A 19,272-nucleotide genomic window follows, 5' to 3' on the forward strand; every position below is an offset into this window, starting at 1 on the left:
TTTTTATCAAAAACAATTGCACTAGCACAGTACTGCTCACAGCAATGGACTAAATATCTAAAGGTTTTACTTTAGAAGCTTTTAGATGCTCTGCCATTACATACAAACAACGAAAAAACGGAACATTATAAATGATTAAACTATTATTATTGTGTATAGTTAAAGAAGAACAAATCTTTGTTTTATATAGTATTAATCACACCAACATTGTTTCCTGAACCCTGAACCTGCCATTTGAGCGTGATAATTGTGTGCGTTTGTTTTCGACCCTTTGTGTTGCCTGCTGCTGCAGCGGGTCGGCTGAACTTACGGTGTAGTTCATACGCTCCGCCCCAGCGGACACACGAGGTATATCACTACTGGCTACACACACACAGTAGCTTGAAGCGTTGTGTCTCTCGGCTTTCCGTCCGTCCTGGTCGATACTGCCAATATTACAGAACGGACAACATTTTGACACATGACATTTTAAAGTGAGTGCTAAACCGTTACGGTAAGTGGACATAGTAGCTAAAGTCAAGCGAATTAATGGATATCTTTGGTTAGCCCGCTTGTTCCTGCAGATAGTCAGTTGTTGTCAACGCATGATCAAGCTAACGAGTTGTGTTAAAGATAACATATAGCTAATGCTTCTCAGATATACTGGTAACGTTAGCTCAATAGCAGCTAGCGTAATTGCTAGACATGGCGTCTTATGTGGATTTTCATTTAGTGACATTAAAGCCATGTGTCAACAATAGCTACACCTTATGTCAACGTTACGTAATTTGATGCAACACAAAATGAAATGTCCTTTCTAATATTTATTAGCTTTAGCCGGCACACCCCCTGCGTCCCAGCCTGTGGTCAGGCTTATTTGGTTCCTCTGTGGGACATGCCCTTCAACACGGGCCAAAAAGCATGTTTTGGGAACGACTCTAAGCCACTAAGCCAATTAGCTACTACTAAATTCACCACATTTGTCATTTTAAATTAGGAATAATGATGCTTCTTTCACCAATTCAGCAATAATTGGAAAACTAGGATGGCATTGCAGGTATGCCACTGACGCAAGGAAATGCCTAGAGGTTGGAGAAGCGACTTGTGATCGGAAGGTTGCTGGTTCGATTCCCTCACCGGACGGGCAGGAAAAATTTGAGTGTGGTGGAGTGATAATGTCCTCACCCCCCATTAGCCGGCTGATGTGCCCTTAAGCAAGGCACTTAACCCCCAATAGATGCTCCCCAGGCGCTAGATGCAGCCCACTGCTCCTGTGTGTTTCACTGCATGTTGCATGTGTTTGTGTTTCAATCAGTGATGGGTTAAATCCAGAGAAGTAATTTCCCAGCTTGGGATTAATAAAGTAACTTAAATTAACTTAAATTTAAAAATTAAATCACAAACATTCAGGTCTTGATGTGATTATTTAACATGTCACACTGTGATAGTACCATCACTGCAGTGTGCCTCAAATGTCTACATTCTTCCTTACACACTAGTCTGACTGTTTGTCTGCTGATTATTTTTTTCCTCATTTCCTCCTGTTTAATGTTTCTACAGGCTGGATGAGTGGGCCAATCTTCACCCCCCCCTCTGCAGAGGTGGCTGAGATGAACCGCATCCATTATGAGCTGGAGTACACAGAGGGCATTAGCCAGCGCATGCGAGTCCCTGAGACCCTCAAGGTGGCCTCAGACAAGCAAACAGGGGCTCTGCCACTTGAGCAGCCCCTGGCCATTCACTCAACGCTGATGCAGGTGCCAGAGAGGATCGTTGTTGCAGGTGAGGACGACAGGACTTTAGTAAAAGGGTGTATTGCATAAAATAAGCTGCCCAAGCTGAAATTGAATCAGGTGCACATAGGTCAATACATTGCTTACATGTTTCGTGATCTCTTACTACCAACCACTGACTGTCTCTCTTGCCGTCACATTATCCACAGGTGATGATGGAGACGCTCTATTTTCTCGTCCCAGAGACTTGGACCTGATTCAGTCCGTCACTCCTGTGGACCTTCTGACCATGAAGGCCCCCCCACGTGTTCTCACACTTACAGAACAGCCACTGGACTCCCTTGAAACTGATCAAACTGCCCCTTCACGGAGCAATACCGGCCAAGTGGTGAGGGTTGAACCAAAGGCATTTATTCTGTGTCCTTTTCATTTCTCAACACACAGATTTGCAATCGTACTGTGTTGCTAACAAACAAGCCTGTTTTGAAAGGAAGTGAAAAATTACACATTAGGTTTTAACCTTTAATTGTTCATGTTTTCGCAGGCTCACTTTCATGGACGATCTCGAAGAGAACGCAGTGCAAGTGAGAACATAACTGGTCGCCACAGCAGTCAGATGGGCAGAGGTGACTTAAGGTAAGCAAACATCTGCAGCCGAGATACCTGTTGCAACACTGCTTCACTGCTGCTGCCTTTCCTTTCTGAATTTCTTATTCTTATCTTGCTATTGGTTTGCTTAAAAATATCTTATTTTTTTTTTATCATTTCTCCCCATTCACCTCTGCCAGTGTAACTCCTTCCCCTTCTGCCCCCCCAGTCCGCTTGTGTCCCCCCCTCTGTTCCCCTGAGGACGCAAATATCAACCTGTTTACAGCTGCGGGGTTCCTGTCTTATATCCAGTCAACAACACGCCGAGCTTATCAGCAGGTCCTTGAAGTGCTGGATGACAGCCACCGCAGGTGATTTCTCTTCCTTGTCCTTAAATTTCTCTGAAATCGCTGTATTCACAAAGTTTCTTAAAACCAACAGCAAGAATTCATGAACCACCATTCACCTTCCATCATCCTCCCTTTGCTCTATGTCATGCGAACACACTGTTTTAGTGGAGCTTCCTGAAGGTCTCAATGTCATTAATTGGGCAAGTCTGTGTCATTAACACTGTTCTTATCTGTCAGCCTTATTTGGATTGGAAACTCCACACTTGCCAATGGAGGGGAGAAATAACATAATTTAAGTGTCACCCTAATGTCTTCGGTTTCTGTAGCTATGCGGTCAGTCTCTGATATAGACTAATTTTGCTATGTGTGTAACTCAGAATATGTTGATCTCTACAGGACACACTTAGACCTGTCTCTGGATATAAACCCTGATGAGTCTGGCTTGGTGGACGCCTCCTCACTACGACGGCAGGTAAGATGTCTCACCTGTCTAAATGGGTACCTGAGTCACCGATAAGTGATTAATATCATTCTCCACTGCTCTATTGTGAGCATTTTCTCCTGTTTTTAGATTTAAGATTTGCAACAGTTAGGGTACAGTGACAGCATGCTGACACAACAAGCTGATGTATCTTATGTCAGGCTGTGTGCAAAAGATGCTGGCAGAGCAGCACGCAGCCTGTGGTAAATTACATCTGGCATTTTACTCTGCTGAAAACAAACAATAGACACAAAACAAACAATAACAGATATGTTACAAATAAATTTATTAATCACATCCTGGGGAGGAGAAGAGACTACTCAAAGATTTTCTTTAAAACTGACAGTGTTGTTCAACTGTTCCTGTGTAGTTTTATGCATTGTTATTTCAAAACAGATAATCCCAATAAAAAAATCAAAAAGAATGACTTCCCCCAGGTTCTTCATACCTGTTGGCTTGGTCACTATAATTCAGCTTTTGACAAACTTAAAACTTAATTTGAAAGCCATCTACAGCATTGGTAATCCCGTGTGTATCTTTCTGAAAATTCTTACCCAGGCGTGACACATACATTGGTCTCACCTTTTTAAAGTGGAGGGAAAAACAAAATTTTTTGTGTTCATGTGGTCACTCAGATTGTGAAGTTGAACCGGCGTCTGCAGCTGCTGGAGGAAGAAAACAAAGAACGCTCCAAGCGAGAGGTGATCCTGTACTCTGCTACTGTGGCGTTCTGGCTCATTAACACCTGGATCTGGTTCCGCCGCTAAGATGGGACAAGACTGATTCCCTTCCCCCCAAAAAATACTGGAAGCCAAAGCAATTCCTTGTTAAAAGTGCAACCGTTAAAATACAGTCATCTAAAGGCACCCACGAGGTACTACAGCAACACTGGAAAATGACCTCCACCACAATCCACCATATTTATAGCGCAGTTTATATTTATGTTACAACTCTTGGACTAGCAAGATGAAACACCGTGACACCACAGCAGTAGGTATGCAAAGTACTTGCAACTGCTTTGTTGTGCAGCATAAGTGAAACATACTCTAGTCACTTTATTTCACCTAATCTAGCTATGACATAAGTTGCTGACCAACAACTATGTCAACTCTGAATCTGAATCCGTGTTGAAGGGTGAGTTTGGAGCTTTTTCCACTTTTACAGTTACATATCATATAAAATACGGCAGTTAGTTTAAAGCAGCAAAATGTATCCCTGGCTGGAACCGTAAACTCTTACTGATATATTGATATCACTTTGAAGCCTGATAAATACTTTTCACAGCCTGAACAGGTGTTACACTGATGGTTGGTATCATTCATCCATGTGAAAAGAAACAAAATTTATAAATGAGCCTTTTTTTAGCTTGAATAGGAGAATAACTGGAAGTGGAACAAGGATTTACTTAAGCGACAAATGTTTTGGGAACCCATCTAAGAGCTGGATCTGTAGTTACATGCCCAGTCCTCAGACCTGACTGTGTTGTCTTTTCGGAAAAGAGATTCATCTGTTTTGTAAAAACAAAACAAACAAAAGAAACGACCATTCTTCATGTGTCAAAGTAAGATGACTAAATCTAGAAATGCCATAACATTTGCCCTGAATGTTCTCTGAACTCTGCGTTATGTAAAACATTTGTGTACAGTACTTGAATATCCTATTGTTGAAATGTTGTAGTTTTCCCTTAATGATTTTTTTTTTCATATTTTGACATAGAGATTCTGTCATTACCTTAATGAAGTGACAACAAAAGATACGAAGGGTATCTGTGAAGTGATAATGTTTCCCCATGCTGTTTATACCTTTTCAGCTGATCTCTCCAGAGAATTTGACCACTCATGTTTTCCACTGTTATCAAGTTACAAGATTAAAAGCATGGACTGCGTGGTTTTATTTTCCATACAGTGTGATATAAATCTTAGAGCTACTGTTTGTATGATCACGTATAATAGATGGCTATGTTTATGAAATATTAATGTCATTATTTTTCAATAATGAAGTGAGTGTATTTTGTGAAGGTTTATTTATTACACATAATGCAAAGGCATCAACAAAACGTTGCAGTGCCCCTTTTTTTCTGTTAAGCACTCTATCTATGACTTAAAACTGGTGTTTTAAGTTAAATATTTGACTTTCTTTGTAATATATAGAAACATTCATTGTTTGTTGATTTTGCTGTAATAAATGATGGATGTTGATTTCCTTCAGAGCTCCGTCTCTGTGCAATGCTGACCCCTATTGTTCAATTAGCTAGTGTGCAGCACCAGGAAGATGCGATTTTAACCGGACATCGTTGTAGAGAGGTATCATTTATGCAAAATTCAACGCCACTTATCCTATCGAAGATCCTTGACAAACGGTGACTTATTTACACAAAACGTACACTGAAATGTTTTTTTTGTCGTCTTCTACCTGAGGTGTTAAGGAAACAGAAAACCAGTGGTAGTGGCAGGACGATGGGCATCACTAAACTGGCAGAATTGATCCGCACAGAAGCCCCCCATGCTGTTTCTTATAAGGACATCAGTGACTACACCGGTAATACTTGTGAACTTGCACCGATCTCTTTGTTTTACTAGCACTGTTATGCTAATCTTCGTCATGTCGAAAGGCGAAAGCTAAATGCTAATGTTAGCATACAATAGCCGACTAATGGGAAGTCGCACTGCACGACACAACTTTTAAAGGGACGCTAATGTTACTTGACTGAACAATTTGCGGGACTGAAATATTATTAATGGAATATTGCCACAGTACAGTGAGGGACACTAACGACATTTACTCTGATACAATTTTGAGATGGGCCTACTTGACAGGCTAACATAATATTTCAATTTCTTGCTCAATAGTGCAGTATGGAGAGCATTTCATATGCTGCTCAGGACTGAATGTAATTAGTTAAATTTGCACTATGGGTTGGAGTGGATGTGCCAGACAAGGCAGTTATGATTAGCTAATATTGTTATTGCCTATGATGCTGGTGCTTTGCTACTCTCCACAGGAAAAGTAATCGCAGTGGACACCTCTATTGTTGTGAACCAGTTCCGTGCAGCGACTCCTTCCTTAAGGTCAGCTTCTCGACTTTTTTCCCCACTTGTTTTTCAGAAAAGATAATTATATATAGTGATTCCTCCAGTACAGTGAGTGTTCAGAAAAGAGAAACGTGTAAGTTGCAAGGCATTTAAATGTAATAGCCCTGTAATTGTTTTGGGTGAAATATTTTTGTTGAAAATACTCAGACTACTGTACTGACTGTACTTTAAGACTGAAAAACACTTTAGAAAATAATGCAACCCAACACAACATCACCACAAACTGCAGCCATAAGGTTGAATCAAGACCTTTCTGACAGGCTCAGACACAGTTGAAAATATGTATAACAATGTAAAGGGGTTCCTATTCAGTGTATTTGTGTCCTTGTGTTCTTTGTATCCTTTGTTTCTCCTCTTTAGCCCCCTGACGGGTCTCTTCTTCCGCACGCTCACCTTCCTGGAACGTGACATAAAGCCGGTCTTTGTGTTTGATGGAAGACCTCCTGGGGAAAAGAGAGCTGTTGTAAGTAACACCTTTGAGTCTGTATCTTTTGACTCAACTTGATACACTGAACATATCCTCCTGGTGTGACAGTCACAGGTCAGGGACCTGTGCTCACAATGGTGATAGAACTGGTCTCCCTGCATGTTTTGATGGAAGAAAAAAATCTAAAACAAGGAACTGAAAATGAATTTGATGGGCCGGTGTGATATGACAGAGGCAGCACACGCCTGTAGTGTTGTGTCGATGACCGCCATTAATGCTGACTGGAGTTCCTGTTTTCCTGCAGCTTGCGAGGCGAGCTGAGGCAGCTGGTCGGAGCTCCCACAATCACACAGGCACAGGTACATGTTCAGAGACTGATATCTAAATACGTTTGAAGTTACTTTAGAACTCATCATATTCTTGAGAGATATACACTGGGAATATTATTAGAATGTCAGTTCTTCTCTTGTGAATCTTGACTCTTTTGTACTCTGTGCAGCATCATTTCAGACCAAAGATTGTCTAGAGCTGCTGAAGCTTCTGGGTGTACCTGTCATCCAGGTTTGACCTGCTACATAGAGTATACACGCTTTTATCTCACTGTCACTTTCCTTACATCCCTCACTTCATGCATATTAATTCTTATTTATCTCCTTCTATTTTTATCTTTATCTTGTGTTATCAGGCTCCAGGGGATGCTGAGGCACTGTGTGCCCACCTGGTGAGAGAGGGGAGTGTGGATGCTGTAGCGTCAGAGGACATGGACACACTGCCGTTTGGAGCCGATATTCTCATTCGCCAGCTGAACGCCAAGAAGGACAGGTAAGCAATTCATGTGCTGCTTAAGGGATTGTACTTGTACTTTTATTTAGGTTCTTCTGTTTTAAACCATTTCTTAGTGTGATTCTTGTTTATTCTGGCAATTTTCCTAAGTATGCCATAGATACTTACATTGTTAAATGTGTTTCCCGTACATTACGAGTAGCCATGGTTGTTCTTATTTCAGTGTACTATGAAAATCTACTAGTGGAAACATGAGGCAAATCACTTCACATTCAATGGCAGTGGGACGTGAAAATGAGCTCCACTGTGTTCTTTTAAATACATCTGATTGAGATCAAACACTGAAAATACAATAAAGATGTTTGTTTCATTTTGTGCTGCTGCTGCTGGTGTTTGCCTGACAAGCTGCTGACTGATGGATCTGTGATAACAGGACTTGTAGCCTCAACTAATATTTGTGCATTGATGCCACTACAAGTCATGTCACTTTATTTCCACCCATCAGTTTAATTGAATGAGGGACTGGGAGGTTTCTAGACTGATCAAATGTTGATCTGTGCTCTTCTTCTTCACAGTGAAGTTATTGAATATTCATTACCCAAACTGTTAGAGAAACTCCAGATTAATCACCAAGAGGTAAGACTGAAACTTTTATTGAGATGGCTTTGAAAGCATAGATGATCAGAATTTTACCATTTACAAGTAAATATTCATTCCTTTTTTGCATTTTTCTTCCACTAGTTTGTTGACCTGTGTATTTTGTTGGGCTGTGACTACTGTGACAAAATAGCAGGTCTGGGTCCTAAGAGAGCTCTGACACTGATCCAGAAGCACCATACTATCGAGAATGTGGTTTTGCACGTCAACAGAAAGGTACTAAATGGGCAACCAGTGGTTTTTGATTTTTGTTCTTTGCATTCTAAAAAAGTGTAAGATCTTCTCAGACACTAGTATCCCCTGCCCTTCAGACCCACCCTGTGCCACATTTCTGGAAGTACAAAGAAGCACGGAAGATATTCTTGGATACACCACAAACCGTAACCCTTGAACTCACCTGGACTGAACCAGATGAAGAAGCCTTGGTTAAGTTCCTCTGTCACGTCACACATGTTAAGTACGTCCTGCTGCCTTTATTTTCTTGCAGCTTTTATTTCACATGCTTCTCCATTTCTTTTAAAGACAGTTCTAGCTGCGTTCATGCTGGTGTGTTTTTAGGGAGAACAGGATCCGTCATCGAATGGAGACATTCCGTCAGAAGCGGGAAAGTAAGCGAGCAGAGAGAGAAAAGGACAAGGCAGAAGGACGTTGCAGGCAGACTCGAATGGAGGACTTCTTGAGAGTTACCAGAAAGAGGAGTGTGGTGAGCATAGCAATCATCTACAAAAATTTTTAAATTAGGGTATTATTTAAAGCTTATTTATAAGTGACTCAGAGTTTGATTAACTGGAGAACTATAATGACTAAATTAATTTAAAACCGTGTTTTCCTCTCCCTTTTCCTCTAGCCTGTGGACGCTGACTCTTCAAGCAGCAACAGAAAGAGACCAAAGTCAAAATAGGGCCACCACCATCTGTGACTTTTTGCCTCCAAGTTTTCAACCCTGTCTGCCCATCCAGATATCTCAAAAAAAAAAAAAATTAGGCAACAATGACAGACAAATCACTATCTTGAATTTCTGCCAGCAGGTGATTTTATTTTCACCTATCATGCTCTACATTATACCTGTGGTCATGAGAAATTCAAGCGTTTTCAAGAATTTCAACACCCACATCATTGACGGGCAGCTGCCTAAGAGCAATGCTCATTTAGAAGTGCCTCCATTTCACTGCTGAATGTGGAGGAAGCCAAAACAGGCATCTTTCAGGCCGTTGCCTCTGCATGGGGGCTCAAGCCACACTGACAATACAATAAATCTGACCTTGTCTTTGCAGCAGTGTCTGCAAAAATGCACTTCACTGAGCAGTTCTTCAGTGTATCCAGCAGTTTCCTGCAGAACCACCAAGAAAAGCAGAGCAGGCGGTGGACGGCAGTGAAAGAGAACAGGGCAGTCACTGTTGGGGAGGCCTTCCCCAAAGCCAACACTGGAGACAGGGGGATGTCTCATCACTAGATATTCAATGAGCACCTGTTGTGTAAAGTCTGCCAAGGCAGAACCCAAAGACCTGAATTCTAAAACATGGACTAAAAGAGAATGTGAGATATTTAGATCCACATGAAAAAATGTTTATATTATTTTCAAAACATGTTAAAACTCAGACTGCACAATATGTAATATATTTTGGTTGTGATGATGTGATGCTGTTGATCCTTTTTAATTAAAATAATGCATCACTTTATTTGTTTGGGTAATGTTTTTTATGGTAAGTGACTGGGTGTGGGTTGGGTGAAACTGTGCGGACACTACAAATGTGGTGTTTTCATAGCACAAGTTTTAATAGTTCTTCCAGAAATAAATGCAATAAAACAGTTTTACATTAAAATACGAGGCATCATTCCAAACCAACAGATGGCGCCTCTGCTCGTGAAGCTGGCCTCTTTCTCACTTTATCAGTGTAGAAGAAGTAGTTTGTCAGTCGCCCAGTCTCCAGTGCTAGACCTCTCAGCAAGGTGTCTCCCCGGCCACCGTCGTCACACACGACCAGTCTGCCCTGAAGACACCCACCCAGTCCCGGGTCCCTTGCTTAAACTTCTCCACCGGTGGTAAGAGCCAGCTGTTTACGGCCATGGCAACGAGTGCGAAGCGAAAGCAGGAGGAGACTCATCTGAAGATGCTCCGGGAAATGACTAGCCTTCCCGCGAATAGGAAATGCTTCGACTGCGACCAGCGCGGCCCGACCTATGTCAACATGACAGTGGGCTCCTTCGTCTGTACCACCTGCTCTGGGATCTTGTAAGTTTCCTTTTGGGCAAAACTATCATGTTTATAGCTTACCGTGTCCACAGAGAAAGTACAAGGCACCGCTGTCGTTCGTGGGTTTGTGCGGTCCACCTCTGACTTGGCGGTACCGTTAGCTCTTTAGCTAGCGTTAAAGTCAGGACAGGTAACGTTGGCGCTACTCCTGGTTCTGCCTGAGGCCGTTGGGTTGGGTCGGATAGTGTCGGCAGTTTGGTTTGTTTACAGCATGACTCCACTTCAATAAACTGTATTATTGGTATTTGCACTGAGTGTGAGGTGTGGTCTCAGTGGTTTCTTGCCTGGGTGGTCAAGGTTAGCATGCCAAACATGTCCACAGACTTAACAGTCAAATATTTGAGCATCTTTTTGAGCACGTCACAGCGGAACTCCTCTAGTTGAACTTTAGCTGGACCTGACAAGGCATGACACACACACACACACACACACACACCTCTTTAGATAAGTAGGAGCAGGGTGGGTCTTTCAACTTGGGAAACCTTGTAAAGACGAAGTAGGGCAGTGGGTCGTCCACAGCTGCTGCTTGGCGAAATCACTTCTTGTTTCTGAAAAATGGTAATTGTTAGGAAATCGTAACCAGGTCTTAGGCAACTGGCCTGATTTATGCAACATCTGCTCACACACCATTTAGTTGCTCATATAGGGGCATAATGAGTGCTGAACTTAGCAGTCAGTAGTATGTAGTTGTGTGTTTTTCTTGTGAGACAGTTTGATGTAAGCCTACCTCCATCTAAAGTATTTTACCTGTGTGTACAGTATTTATCCTTTAACTGTAAGGTAGCACTGTGTGTGGGTGTGTAGCTCAATTACCAGGAAGATCTAGACTAATTGCATTGTATTTTATATGAGTATGTTTATAACCTAATCAATATGTCAGCTAAAATGTCATAGATATGATAACATACTATGTGTTATTCTTTCCAGTTGTATGAATCTGTGTCCCCATGAGCAATATTACTCAGGCCTTTTTGATACAGATTAATCAAAAGTGACACTTAAATGTTAACCTTCTAATGTCAGATAAAAGCACAACATAATTTATTACTCATGTAGTCAGCCGCTTGCAGTCATTGTTAGTACAGGCATCTTTTGCAATAATAGAGCTGTCATGATAGCAAATTTTCACTGCACAATTATCCTGACTAAAAGAATTCACGATAACGGTATTATCGCAATGCCTATGGAATTTTTTTTTAAAAAGTCCTGTTTCCTATTAGTATTGAATTACACCCAAGATATGAGTTTAGGCAGGTGGAGAGAGAAAGTCTTTAACAAGCAAGAATGCCACATTTTCATATGTTGCTCTGGATTCTGGACTGGATGGAGGTCTGGACTCTGACTTGGCAACACCAGGACTTTAACATTGTTGGTTCTCAGGCAGTCCTGTTACAGATTTCATCAGATTATTGTCCAGGATGTGTCTTGAGTGTCTGACTTCATTTTAACCTAAAGTGCCACAAGCCTTCCGTGACCTGAAGCAGCGCCCTCAAAGCAGGACCTCGTGGTGGTGATGCTGTGTGCTGTCCTTATCAGAGGAACCTTCTTCCACTTTGTTTCAGAGTCTTCCACATCCTTTATAGTAAACAGTAGCCCAGATGTCATGTGTTTTTTTTTTAACAGTGGTTTTGTTTTTGCCAGCTTGCCATAAAGTCACAACTGGTGAAGCAACAGTTGTTTGAACATCGCCTCAATGCCCGGGGAGGACCCTGCTGTTCCTTTTTGACAGACCATCATATTTTAAGAACTGAGGGTCTGAAAGAGACTTGAACATGTTTTACTTTTTCATGACTGACCTTACTGTACTGCATATTTTTGTGGATTTTTTTTCTTCATCACTGTTGAGGCTCTCAGGATCTCATGCCCTTGGCAAAACTCTTTATGATTTAGCTTTTGCCAGAAAACTGACTAACACGCTGTTGCACCTTATAGACGTCGCTTGCTGTTAATAGATATTGGCTGCTTTATAGAGCAAAAAAATCTGTTAAGTTGCATACAGGTGTATGGGACACTGCTGGGAAGTAGTAGGTTTCATTTCTTATACAAAAATAATGTGGTGTCGGATCACTGCACAGACTTGTGTGCTCACCAGTACCCAATCCATCATTTTAGGCTCTATCAGAGATCTTTCTGAAACTGGTAGTGCTATCAGAACAACCTTAATGTGTACTTGGTTTAGATCAGTTTGTAGAAGTTTTGTAAACTTGAACATTGAAGTATTTCATCTGTGGATCTGTGTTAAAAAATGTAATGTAAAAAAAAATCTTAGAGTTTTTGCTGATGCTATAGATATATGTATAATTATGATGGCAGCTGCTTGAAGTAGAGCTGCAGTGATTGATTGATTAATCGATTAATCGACTGAAAGGAAATTAATTGCAGACTATTTTGATAATTAATCTTTTCAGTAATTTCTTAAGCAAAAATTTCCAAGATTTGCTGTGACCAGCATCCTAAACATGAGGATTTGTGGAGTTTTCATTGTCATTTGTGATCATAAATGAAGTCTTTTGCTTGTGGACGTTCCCTTGGACTAAAGAAGCAATTTAAAAATGTCAGTTAAAGAATAAGAATAAGAAACATACTTAAGAAAATAAGAAAAAAGAATAAGCACAATCTTGATCATTTTCATTTAGGTCTGGGTCATTTCAAATTAAATTAAGCGAAACTTTGCAAATTTGCAACAAGCTTTGTATCCTTACAATTTGTTTAATATATGCAAATGAACAATGTTAAACTTCTCTGCCCCCAGAGCCTCCTGCTCTTGTGCATGGCTCTAGGGCCTATGTGCAAACTACAGATTGTACATCTGTGCTTTTAATATGTCCGCTTCCACTAGTACACAGAGTATAGAATTTGGATTGAGAGACACTTTCTCTCAGATTGAATGAGGGGTATATCACTGAATTCAGATCAAACAGTAACAAGGTAATGGTAATGGACACTGATCAAACTGGCACCTTGATCCTGTTTGTTGCCCGTTTCTCACCTCATATGTTTTCAGTAACACATTTTATTGGACTGTCTAGGTGTACTACTGGAACAGTTGTTACCAGCTGGCTGCCATAATGTTTCCTGTTTCAAAATGGACAAAGCAAATCCAAGCGCTGCCCAACTTGAAGTGTGTCATCTACCTGCCAGTACATTTATTGATCTGTTGTGACGCAGTCCATTCTGGTTGCTGTAGGTTTTTCACCTTTTGAGCAAAAGGAAATACCATGGCGCCTCTGGCAAGACCATCTCTCCAGCAGGGAAATAGTTCTTTAACAATCAGAAATATTTCTCAATTAACTTGGGCATTTTTTGGCTTTTTAGTTTGATGTTGAGAATTTATGTGCATTCCTTGAGATTTAAACCCAAAACCACTTGTGATCTTTAAAAATGTTTAACCAGCATGAAACTATTACCTCTGATGTTTTTATGGTTTTATTGTTAACGTTTTGGCAAATGTTCATACATGCACTCAGGTTCTATGTCCCAAGCACTCTAAAAAGAAAATGTATCAGTCCATCTGTGGTTAGAGTTTTTGTTTGTTTCCTATGACATGAACAGCTTTGTTAGCTAAGCTAACATGTACCTCCCTCACCCACAGGCGAGGACTGAATCCCCCACACAGAGTGAAGTCCATCTCTATGACCACATTCACACAACAGGAAATTGAGTTCCTACAGAAACACAGCAATGAGGTATCATACACTATTCTGGTACACTGTCCAACATACATATTTCACTGTGAAACATTGCTTTTGGAGTCATGGCTATCTGGTTTTGATTCAGATGTTGCTTGTCTGAACCCCGCCTGACTTTATTGGCATTCCTCTCGCTCTACTTTTTCCCCCCTGTTTCTTGTCATCCCCTCCCCCTTCTTTTTACTTTCTCTCACCTCTGTTCTGGCTTTACCACCACCCCCACCCAAATCCCCTCCTCACCTCCCACTCTCCTCATTCCTCCTCATGTCCGCATACTCCCACCCCACCCCCGTAGGTCTGTAAACACATCTGGCTGGGCCTCTATGATGACAGGACATCAGTTGTTCCAGATTTCAGAGAACCACAGAAAGTAAAAGAGTTTCTTCAGGAAAAATACGAAAAGAAAAGATGGTAACATAAATGTTTTGATTTATGTTTTGTTTAATTAGTAAAAAACATTCTTAAACAATAACAACAGGGTGAAACCAACATTAATGGCCATTCTTATTTTAATTCTTCTTTATACACAGATGAATCAATTAACAGTAATGAACAGTTACCCATTTGTTGCTATGTTTGCGTAATTTACAGATAGGATCAGTTGATAAATCCTGGTTTCCCTTCTTTAAATTGTCTCTCTACATTTGTGTTTATGTCCTTTCCTGAATACCAAGGTATGTTCCTCCAGACCAGGCAAGGGCAGTCGGAAATGTCCAGGCCTCTGTATCCGGCTCCTCAGCCAGCAGCACTGGTAGTACCCCAGAAGTCCAACCCCTCAAGACCCTGCAGCTCAACAAGACCCCACTGCGCCAGGTAATAGAAATGCACACTGAGCACCCTGTAGATATCCAACTCTGATGTCTTTTTTGGAATTTGGTCATGGAAATGTTTTAACCTCTCCGGCCTGCTGCCCAGTCTCCAGGGCTAGCTCGTTCCCAGGCTCACAGCACTGCTCAGGAGAAGAAGTTTGACTTACTCTCTGATTTGGGAGGAGACATCTTTGCTGCTCCACCCACTCAGACTTCTAGCTCTACCAACTTTGCCAACTTTGCACATTTTCCAAGCCAGTCAGGTAAGATAACTTTCTCTCAAAGGTACAGCATTTCATTCAGACTAATACAGATTTAAAAAGGTATTTTTCAGTTTTTAGCCTTTGGTTTGTCATCATCCCATGCATTGCGTTGCCTTTGATTTTATTTCCACATTCATTGTCTGTGTGAATTTTTCCTTGTGTGTGGCTGCAGCACCTCAGGGTAATTTAAATACCAACTTTGCCAACTTTGAGGCATTTGGAAACACTGCAATTCCATCCCATGTGAGCACATCACCCCCCTCAAAGTCCTTTTCGTCAGGTACCACCCACCCCACCATTTTCTTTCCTCCAACCTCTCAGCACACACTCACCCTCACCTTTTTCTTATTTATTTCGTACCTATTGTTTCCATTGGTGAAGCCATTTCTGAATCCAGCAATACTTTATTGATGTATACTACTATTGTTGCAAAGCAACTGTCGAAAACTTGATGGAAGCACATAAGATAAGATAAGATTGGATAAGATTTTTTAAACCAATGCTGTTGTTAGCAGCGATTTGAGGAAGACGTCTCCTCAACAATAACATGTCTGCTGGGTGTCTCCTGTTAAAGGAGACACACAGTGGATATTTAGCCCTAAACCTCACATAGTTATTTCTTTGTCTTTTCTTTGTTTGAGTGTGCATATGTATGCATGTGACACTTGATGTTTGTGAATTTTTTTTTTCTTCAAAAAATTTATCGAAAGGGGGAGGTGTGCCAATCCCGTCAGTGTCTAGCGCCGTCCCCGCCCAGTCCCAAACAGGAAGCCACACAGAGGATCGCTATGCTGCTCTGGCTGAGTTGGACAATGAGCTAAGTACCACCGTCTCCACAGGCAGCAATGTGCAGGGGTGAGAGACTGGCTCGCACATGCATGCACACACACACACACACACGCACACACCTTTCATAGTCTAAACTGCTTGTTTAATAAAAGGTGGCATGATGTACAGTAATAGTGAATCATTTAGAAAGGTTAATTAATGCGTACCTTGCATATTGTATTTGTTAAACGCGTGAATACATTTAATCTTGACATTTTCTTCACAGAAACATATTTGGACCAGTCCTTGGCTCATCGCCAGCCCAGAATCCGCCTGTGTTACCCAGCATGCAGCCTGGCTTTGGAGGTGGTAAAAGTGATTGCTTCAATGATCACAATGATACTGAATGAAAATAAAATTTTAGAGTGGTACATGTGTCTTGAAGACTCATTTAGCAACTCACTGCCTGTGTTGCATCCAGCCGTCCCATCCACAAATCCCTTCGTTGCTGCAGCTGTTGCCCCGGAGATGGCCACCAACCCCTTCCAGACCAATGGCAGAGCTCCAGCTGCAGGTGTGTGCAATTAAAGTGTAGTTTAGTGTTCAATAAGATGTATTTTTACTTAGATATTTGTGTTACTTTGATGTAACCCAGTTACATTGCCAAGTAGCTTAGTGATTTGCCAAAGTATCTAGAATTTTTTCCTCGTTGTGCGTGTTGTGATTGTGGGTGTGCGTGTGTCTTGTAGCCTCGTTCGGCACTGGCTCTATGAGCATGCCTGCTGGCTTTGGGAATGTGTCTTCCTACTGCCTCCCGACCAGTTTCAGCGGAAACTTCCAGCAGCAATTCCCTGGCCAGGCTCCTATCCCTTACTCTCAACCTGGGGCCTATCACCCTCAGTCTAATGGTTAGTGGCCTCCCACATCCCTTTGTCCTCCTACCCTGTCCCACCTGTGCAGTACCTGTTGGTGATTTAGGTCACGTGATGCATTTTCATTGGCGTGAATTATAAGTAATCTTTATCTACATGGTGGCTCTCTGCATTTGGAATTGTCTTGCTGCAAAAAACAAACAAAAAACAATGTGTGACTCTTAAGTGGCATCTACTGCACAGTCATAAAAGATTGCATTCAGGTTACAAAGCTTTGGATCTCTGCTCTGTACAAATTAAACTCTGGAGCAGGAACACAATGAACAAATCTGACAATACTCATAAAGCTCTGTTTATACCTGAATGTGACTGACACGCTGGGGCTTGGCTCTCATTGATTTTTTTCCCCCATAGAATCCTTAAAAAAATTTCATAATTTAGTTAACCGTTAAGAGATTATTTTATCTCTTGACTTTTTATATCCTGCTCTTTGTGGCCTATTGATATATATGTTGCAATGAAATGAATTTATCTGCTAGAGAGAGCAGCCTCAAACTGTTGTAATTCTCCTCCCTTGTGTCATCCATAGGCCCTGCGTTCCCAGTGTATGGTCAGAATAAGCCCTCCATGACGCCCTTTGGGCAGCCCATGGCTGGCCCTGGCATGTCCAATAACCCTTTCATGGTAAGCATGTGGAGGACTGCCAAATGTGGAAATAAAGGATTTACTGTGGAACAGTCTTTTTTACACAGATCTGATTCGAACTGAGATGTTTTCACTGAAAACATTGCTATTTATACCATTTCATTTGAAATCAATAATTGCAGCACCACAGTTATGTCTTTTGTTGGTGTCTTAAATCTTACTCCCTCACTCTTTTCAGGCAGGGGCTCCAGCTGGGTCATTCCCTTCAGGGGGTTCATCCACCAACCCTTTCCTGTAGCACCACTCCTCACCAGTGGAGGGCAGCATGCAGCACATATTCAACTCACTCGTTACTTCATGCAGTTAGAAGCATTACACAAAAAAAAAAGACTTACGTTTTTGTTTTCCTTTCATGAAAAGTTTACAACACTATGAAGGAGTACAAAGGACTATATAAGGACTAAGGGACTGTTATGGGGGAAATGTACTGTTTGGACTATATACTATACGTTATATGCTTTTTATTTTTTGTTTATTACTGTAAGCTCTGTGCATATCATTATATCACCATTTGTAATCACAATGAAGTACATGTTATGTATAACAAGGACTGAGCTAACAAGGGTGAGTATACACACACTTTGTGGGGGAAAAAAACCCACTACAAACTATCAACATAGTTAAGGGTATACACTTTAAGCTTATTAACAGGGTTCCATCCAAATCCATGATTGTGTGGTTTGAAGCAACTGTGACAATGCAGGTATTTCATTTTGAAAAGGGATTTCTTTTTCTTATTTTAGCAGAATTGCTACTGTACTGTTAATAAGGTGCAAAATGTCCTTGATTAACTTAGAGATCCAGATCTGAGTTGCCTATAACCCAAAGCAACCAAACCCACATGTTTTTACTGTCTGTATCTGTGAAGTTGTGACAGAAGTGTAGGGGCTAAATTTTGGTTTGAAACCAGGGACAGTTTGTTAAACATGAACCAGCAGAGACTTCAGATTATTTAGCCCACCAGGTAAAGGGATGGGCATGTCTACTAGAGCACAAATGGAGTAAATAGACAAGAAGTACAGCCATTAAGATGAGTATTTCTTTGTCCCTTTACAGTACCTTACCTAATCTATAAATCATAGTTAAAATTGTTAAATGTACTCTCATTAACCTCTCCTGTTGGTTGAAGATGTCAGAGGAACAAATGTCAGCTATTCACTATATTTTATAAACATGTAAAAGACTAAAGGAAAGACTGTTAAGAAAGCTTCAGGGTTGTGGGTGTGACCCAGATTGGGTTGCCTCAATCAAAACAATGAACTGTTGATATTGTTGCTGGCGACTTGTCCTCTTGGCGAGCTGCCACGGGTTTAACAGACCCTGCCTTGACAAAAAAGTACATTTGCAAACAAAATATTAATGAGATGTGACCTATGTCGTATCAGCCACATTTCCTTGATATCTGTCTTTGCCTTTTGGTTTAAAAAGCTTTTGGAGTAAAGAGCAGGATGAGGATCAATACTGAGCTGCTTTCAGGTTGCTTTAAAACAAGGAAAGGGAAAGGGACAGTTTGATTTAGGGATTATTACACTATTGGATCAGCCTGGGAGAGCTAGGGTCTCTGTTGTTCCACCAATGACTAACAGTGAATTTGAAAATGTGTTTCTTGTCTTTACAAGAATAGGTAAGTAAATGTGTACATATATAAATATATGTATAAATAAATTAAAAGATTTTTAACTACAATTTTGAAGTTGTGTAATTGTTTTGATTGTGCTGGGAGGGGGTTATTCAAAATACAACACCTCATTTTTTAACGCTATACCACAAACCAAGCTTTCAGTACATAAAAAAACTAAGGCTTCAAACTGAACTAAAGAAG

The 19,272-nt window shown here is 41.0% G+C and overlaps 3 protein-coding genes across 5 annotated transcripts; all 3 read left to right on the forward strand.

Annotated features, from left to right (window-relative positions):
* Positions 1–336: 336 nt before the first annotated feature.
* LOC124069429 (mitochondrial fission factor homolog A-like) lies at positions 337–5,337 on the forward strand. Of its 2 annotated transcripts, none has more exons than XM_046408595.1 (7): positions 337–473; positions 1,540–1,761; positions 1,922–2,100; positions 2,257–2,348; positions 2,501–2,671; positions 3,047–3,122; positions 3,767–5,337. In XM_046408595.1, exons 2-7 carry the CDS (start codon positions 1,545–1,547, stop codon positions 3,896–3,898), a joined length of 867 nt encoding a protein of 288 aa, XP_046264551.1. In that variant the 5' UTR covers positions 337–473; positions 1,540–1,544; the 3' UTR covers positions 3,899–5,337. The 2 variants fall into 2 exon arrangements, with proteins under 2 accessions (XP_046264551.1, XP_046264550.1); XM_046408594.1 differs by having other exon boundaries at positions 341–493.
* Positions 5,338–5,343: 6 nt separating this feature from the next.
* On the forward strand, positions 5,344–9,110 carry zgc:110269 (probable flap endonuclease 1 homolog). 2 transcript variants are annotated; one of them, XM_046408591.1, is made up of 12 exons: positions 5,344–5,434; positions 5,549–5,669; positions 6,133–6,199; positions 6,584–6,686; positions 6,955–7,009; positions 7,150–7,211; positions 7,336–7,472; positions 8,009–8,069; positions 8,175–8,306; positions 8,402–8,547; positions 8,649–8,793; positions 8,938–9,110. In XM_046408591.1, the coding sequence occupies exons 1-12, from the start codon at positions 5,357–5,359 to the stop codon at positions 8,989–8,991; spliced, it is 1,161 nt and encodes a 386-aa protein (XP_046264547.1). In that variant the 5' UTR covers positions 5,344–5,356; the 3' UTR covers positions 8,992–9,110. The 2 variants fall into 2 exon arrangements, with proteins under 2 accessions (XP_046264547.1, XP_046264549.1); XM_046408593.1 differs by having other exon boundaries at positions 5,373–5,434; positions 5,557–5,669.
* An 874-nt stretch (positions 9,111–9,984) lies between these two features.
* agfg1b (ArfGAP with FG repeats 1b) lies at positions 9,985–19,136 on the forward strand. The gene is made up of 12 exons (XM_046408590.1): positions 9,985–10,323; positions 13,937–14,030; positions 14,329–14,444; positions 14,708–14,846; positions 14,949–15,105; positions 15,278–15,385; positions 15,816–15,960; positions 16,160–16,239; positions 16,355–16,447; positions 16,623–16,781; positions 17,335–17,429; positions 17,629–19,136. Exons 1-12 carry the CDS (start codon positions 10,157–10,159, stop codon positions 17,686–17,688), a joined length of 1,413 nt encoding a protein of 470 aa, XP_046264546.1. The 5' UTR covers positions 9,985–10,156; the 3' UTR covers positions 17,689–19,136.
* Positions 19,137–19,272: the final 136 nt, after the last annotated feature.

The sequence above is a fragment of the Scatophagus argus genome, chromosome 13, assembly GCF_020382885.2.
Source record: "Scatophagus argus isolate fScaArg1 chromosome 13, fScaArg1.pri, whole genome shotgun sequence".
Lineage (NCBI taxonomy): Eukaryota > Metazoa > Chordata > Actinopteri > Scatophagidae > Scatophagus > Scatophagus argus.

Excerpts from the sequence above, each read along its gene's own strand:
- agfg1b (XM_046408590.1), top strand. The coding sequence starts at position 10,157 with ATGGCAACGAGTGCGAAGCGAAAGCAGGAGGAGACTCATCTGAAGATG. Across the intron at positions 14,847-14,948 it reads ACAAGACCCCACTGCGCCAG|TCTCCAGGGCTAGCTCGTTC; the intron begins GTAATAGAAATG and ends CCTGCTGCCCAG. Across the intron at positions 17,430-17,628 it reads TGTCCAATAACCCTTTCATG|GCAGGGGCTCCAGCTGGGTC; the intron begins GTAAGCATGTGG and ends CACTCTTTTCAG.
- zgc:110269 (XM_046408591.1), top strand. The coding sequence starts at position 5,357 with ATGCTGACCCCTATTGTTCAATTAGCTAGTGTGCAGCACCAGGAAGAT. Across the intron at positions 6,200-6,583 it reads GCAGCGACTCCTTCCTTAAG|CCCCCTGACGGGTCTCTTCT; the intron begins GTCAGCTTCTCG and ends TCTCCTCTTTAG. Across the intron at positions 8,307-8,401 it reads TTTTGCACGTCAACAGAAAG|ACCCACCCTGTGCCACATTT; the intron begins GTACTAAATGGG and ends CCTGCCCTTCAG.
- LOC124069429 (XM_046408595.1), top strand. The coding sequence starts at position 1,545 with ATGAGTGGGCCAATCTTCACCCCCCCCTCTGCAGAGGTGGCTGAGATG. Across the intron at positions 1,762-1,921 it reads AGAGAGGATCGTTGTTGCAG|GTGATGATGGAGACGCTCTA; the intron begins GTGAGGACGACA and ends CATTATCCACAG. Across the intron at positions 2,349-2,500 it reads ATGGGCAGAGGTGACTTAAG|TGTAACTCCTTCCCCTTCTG; the intron begins GTAAGCAAACAT and ends CACCTCTGCCAG.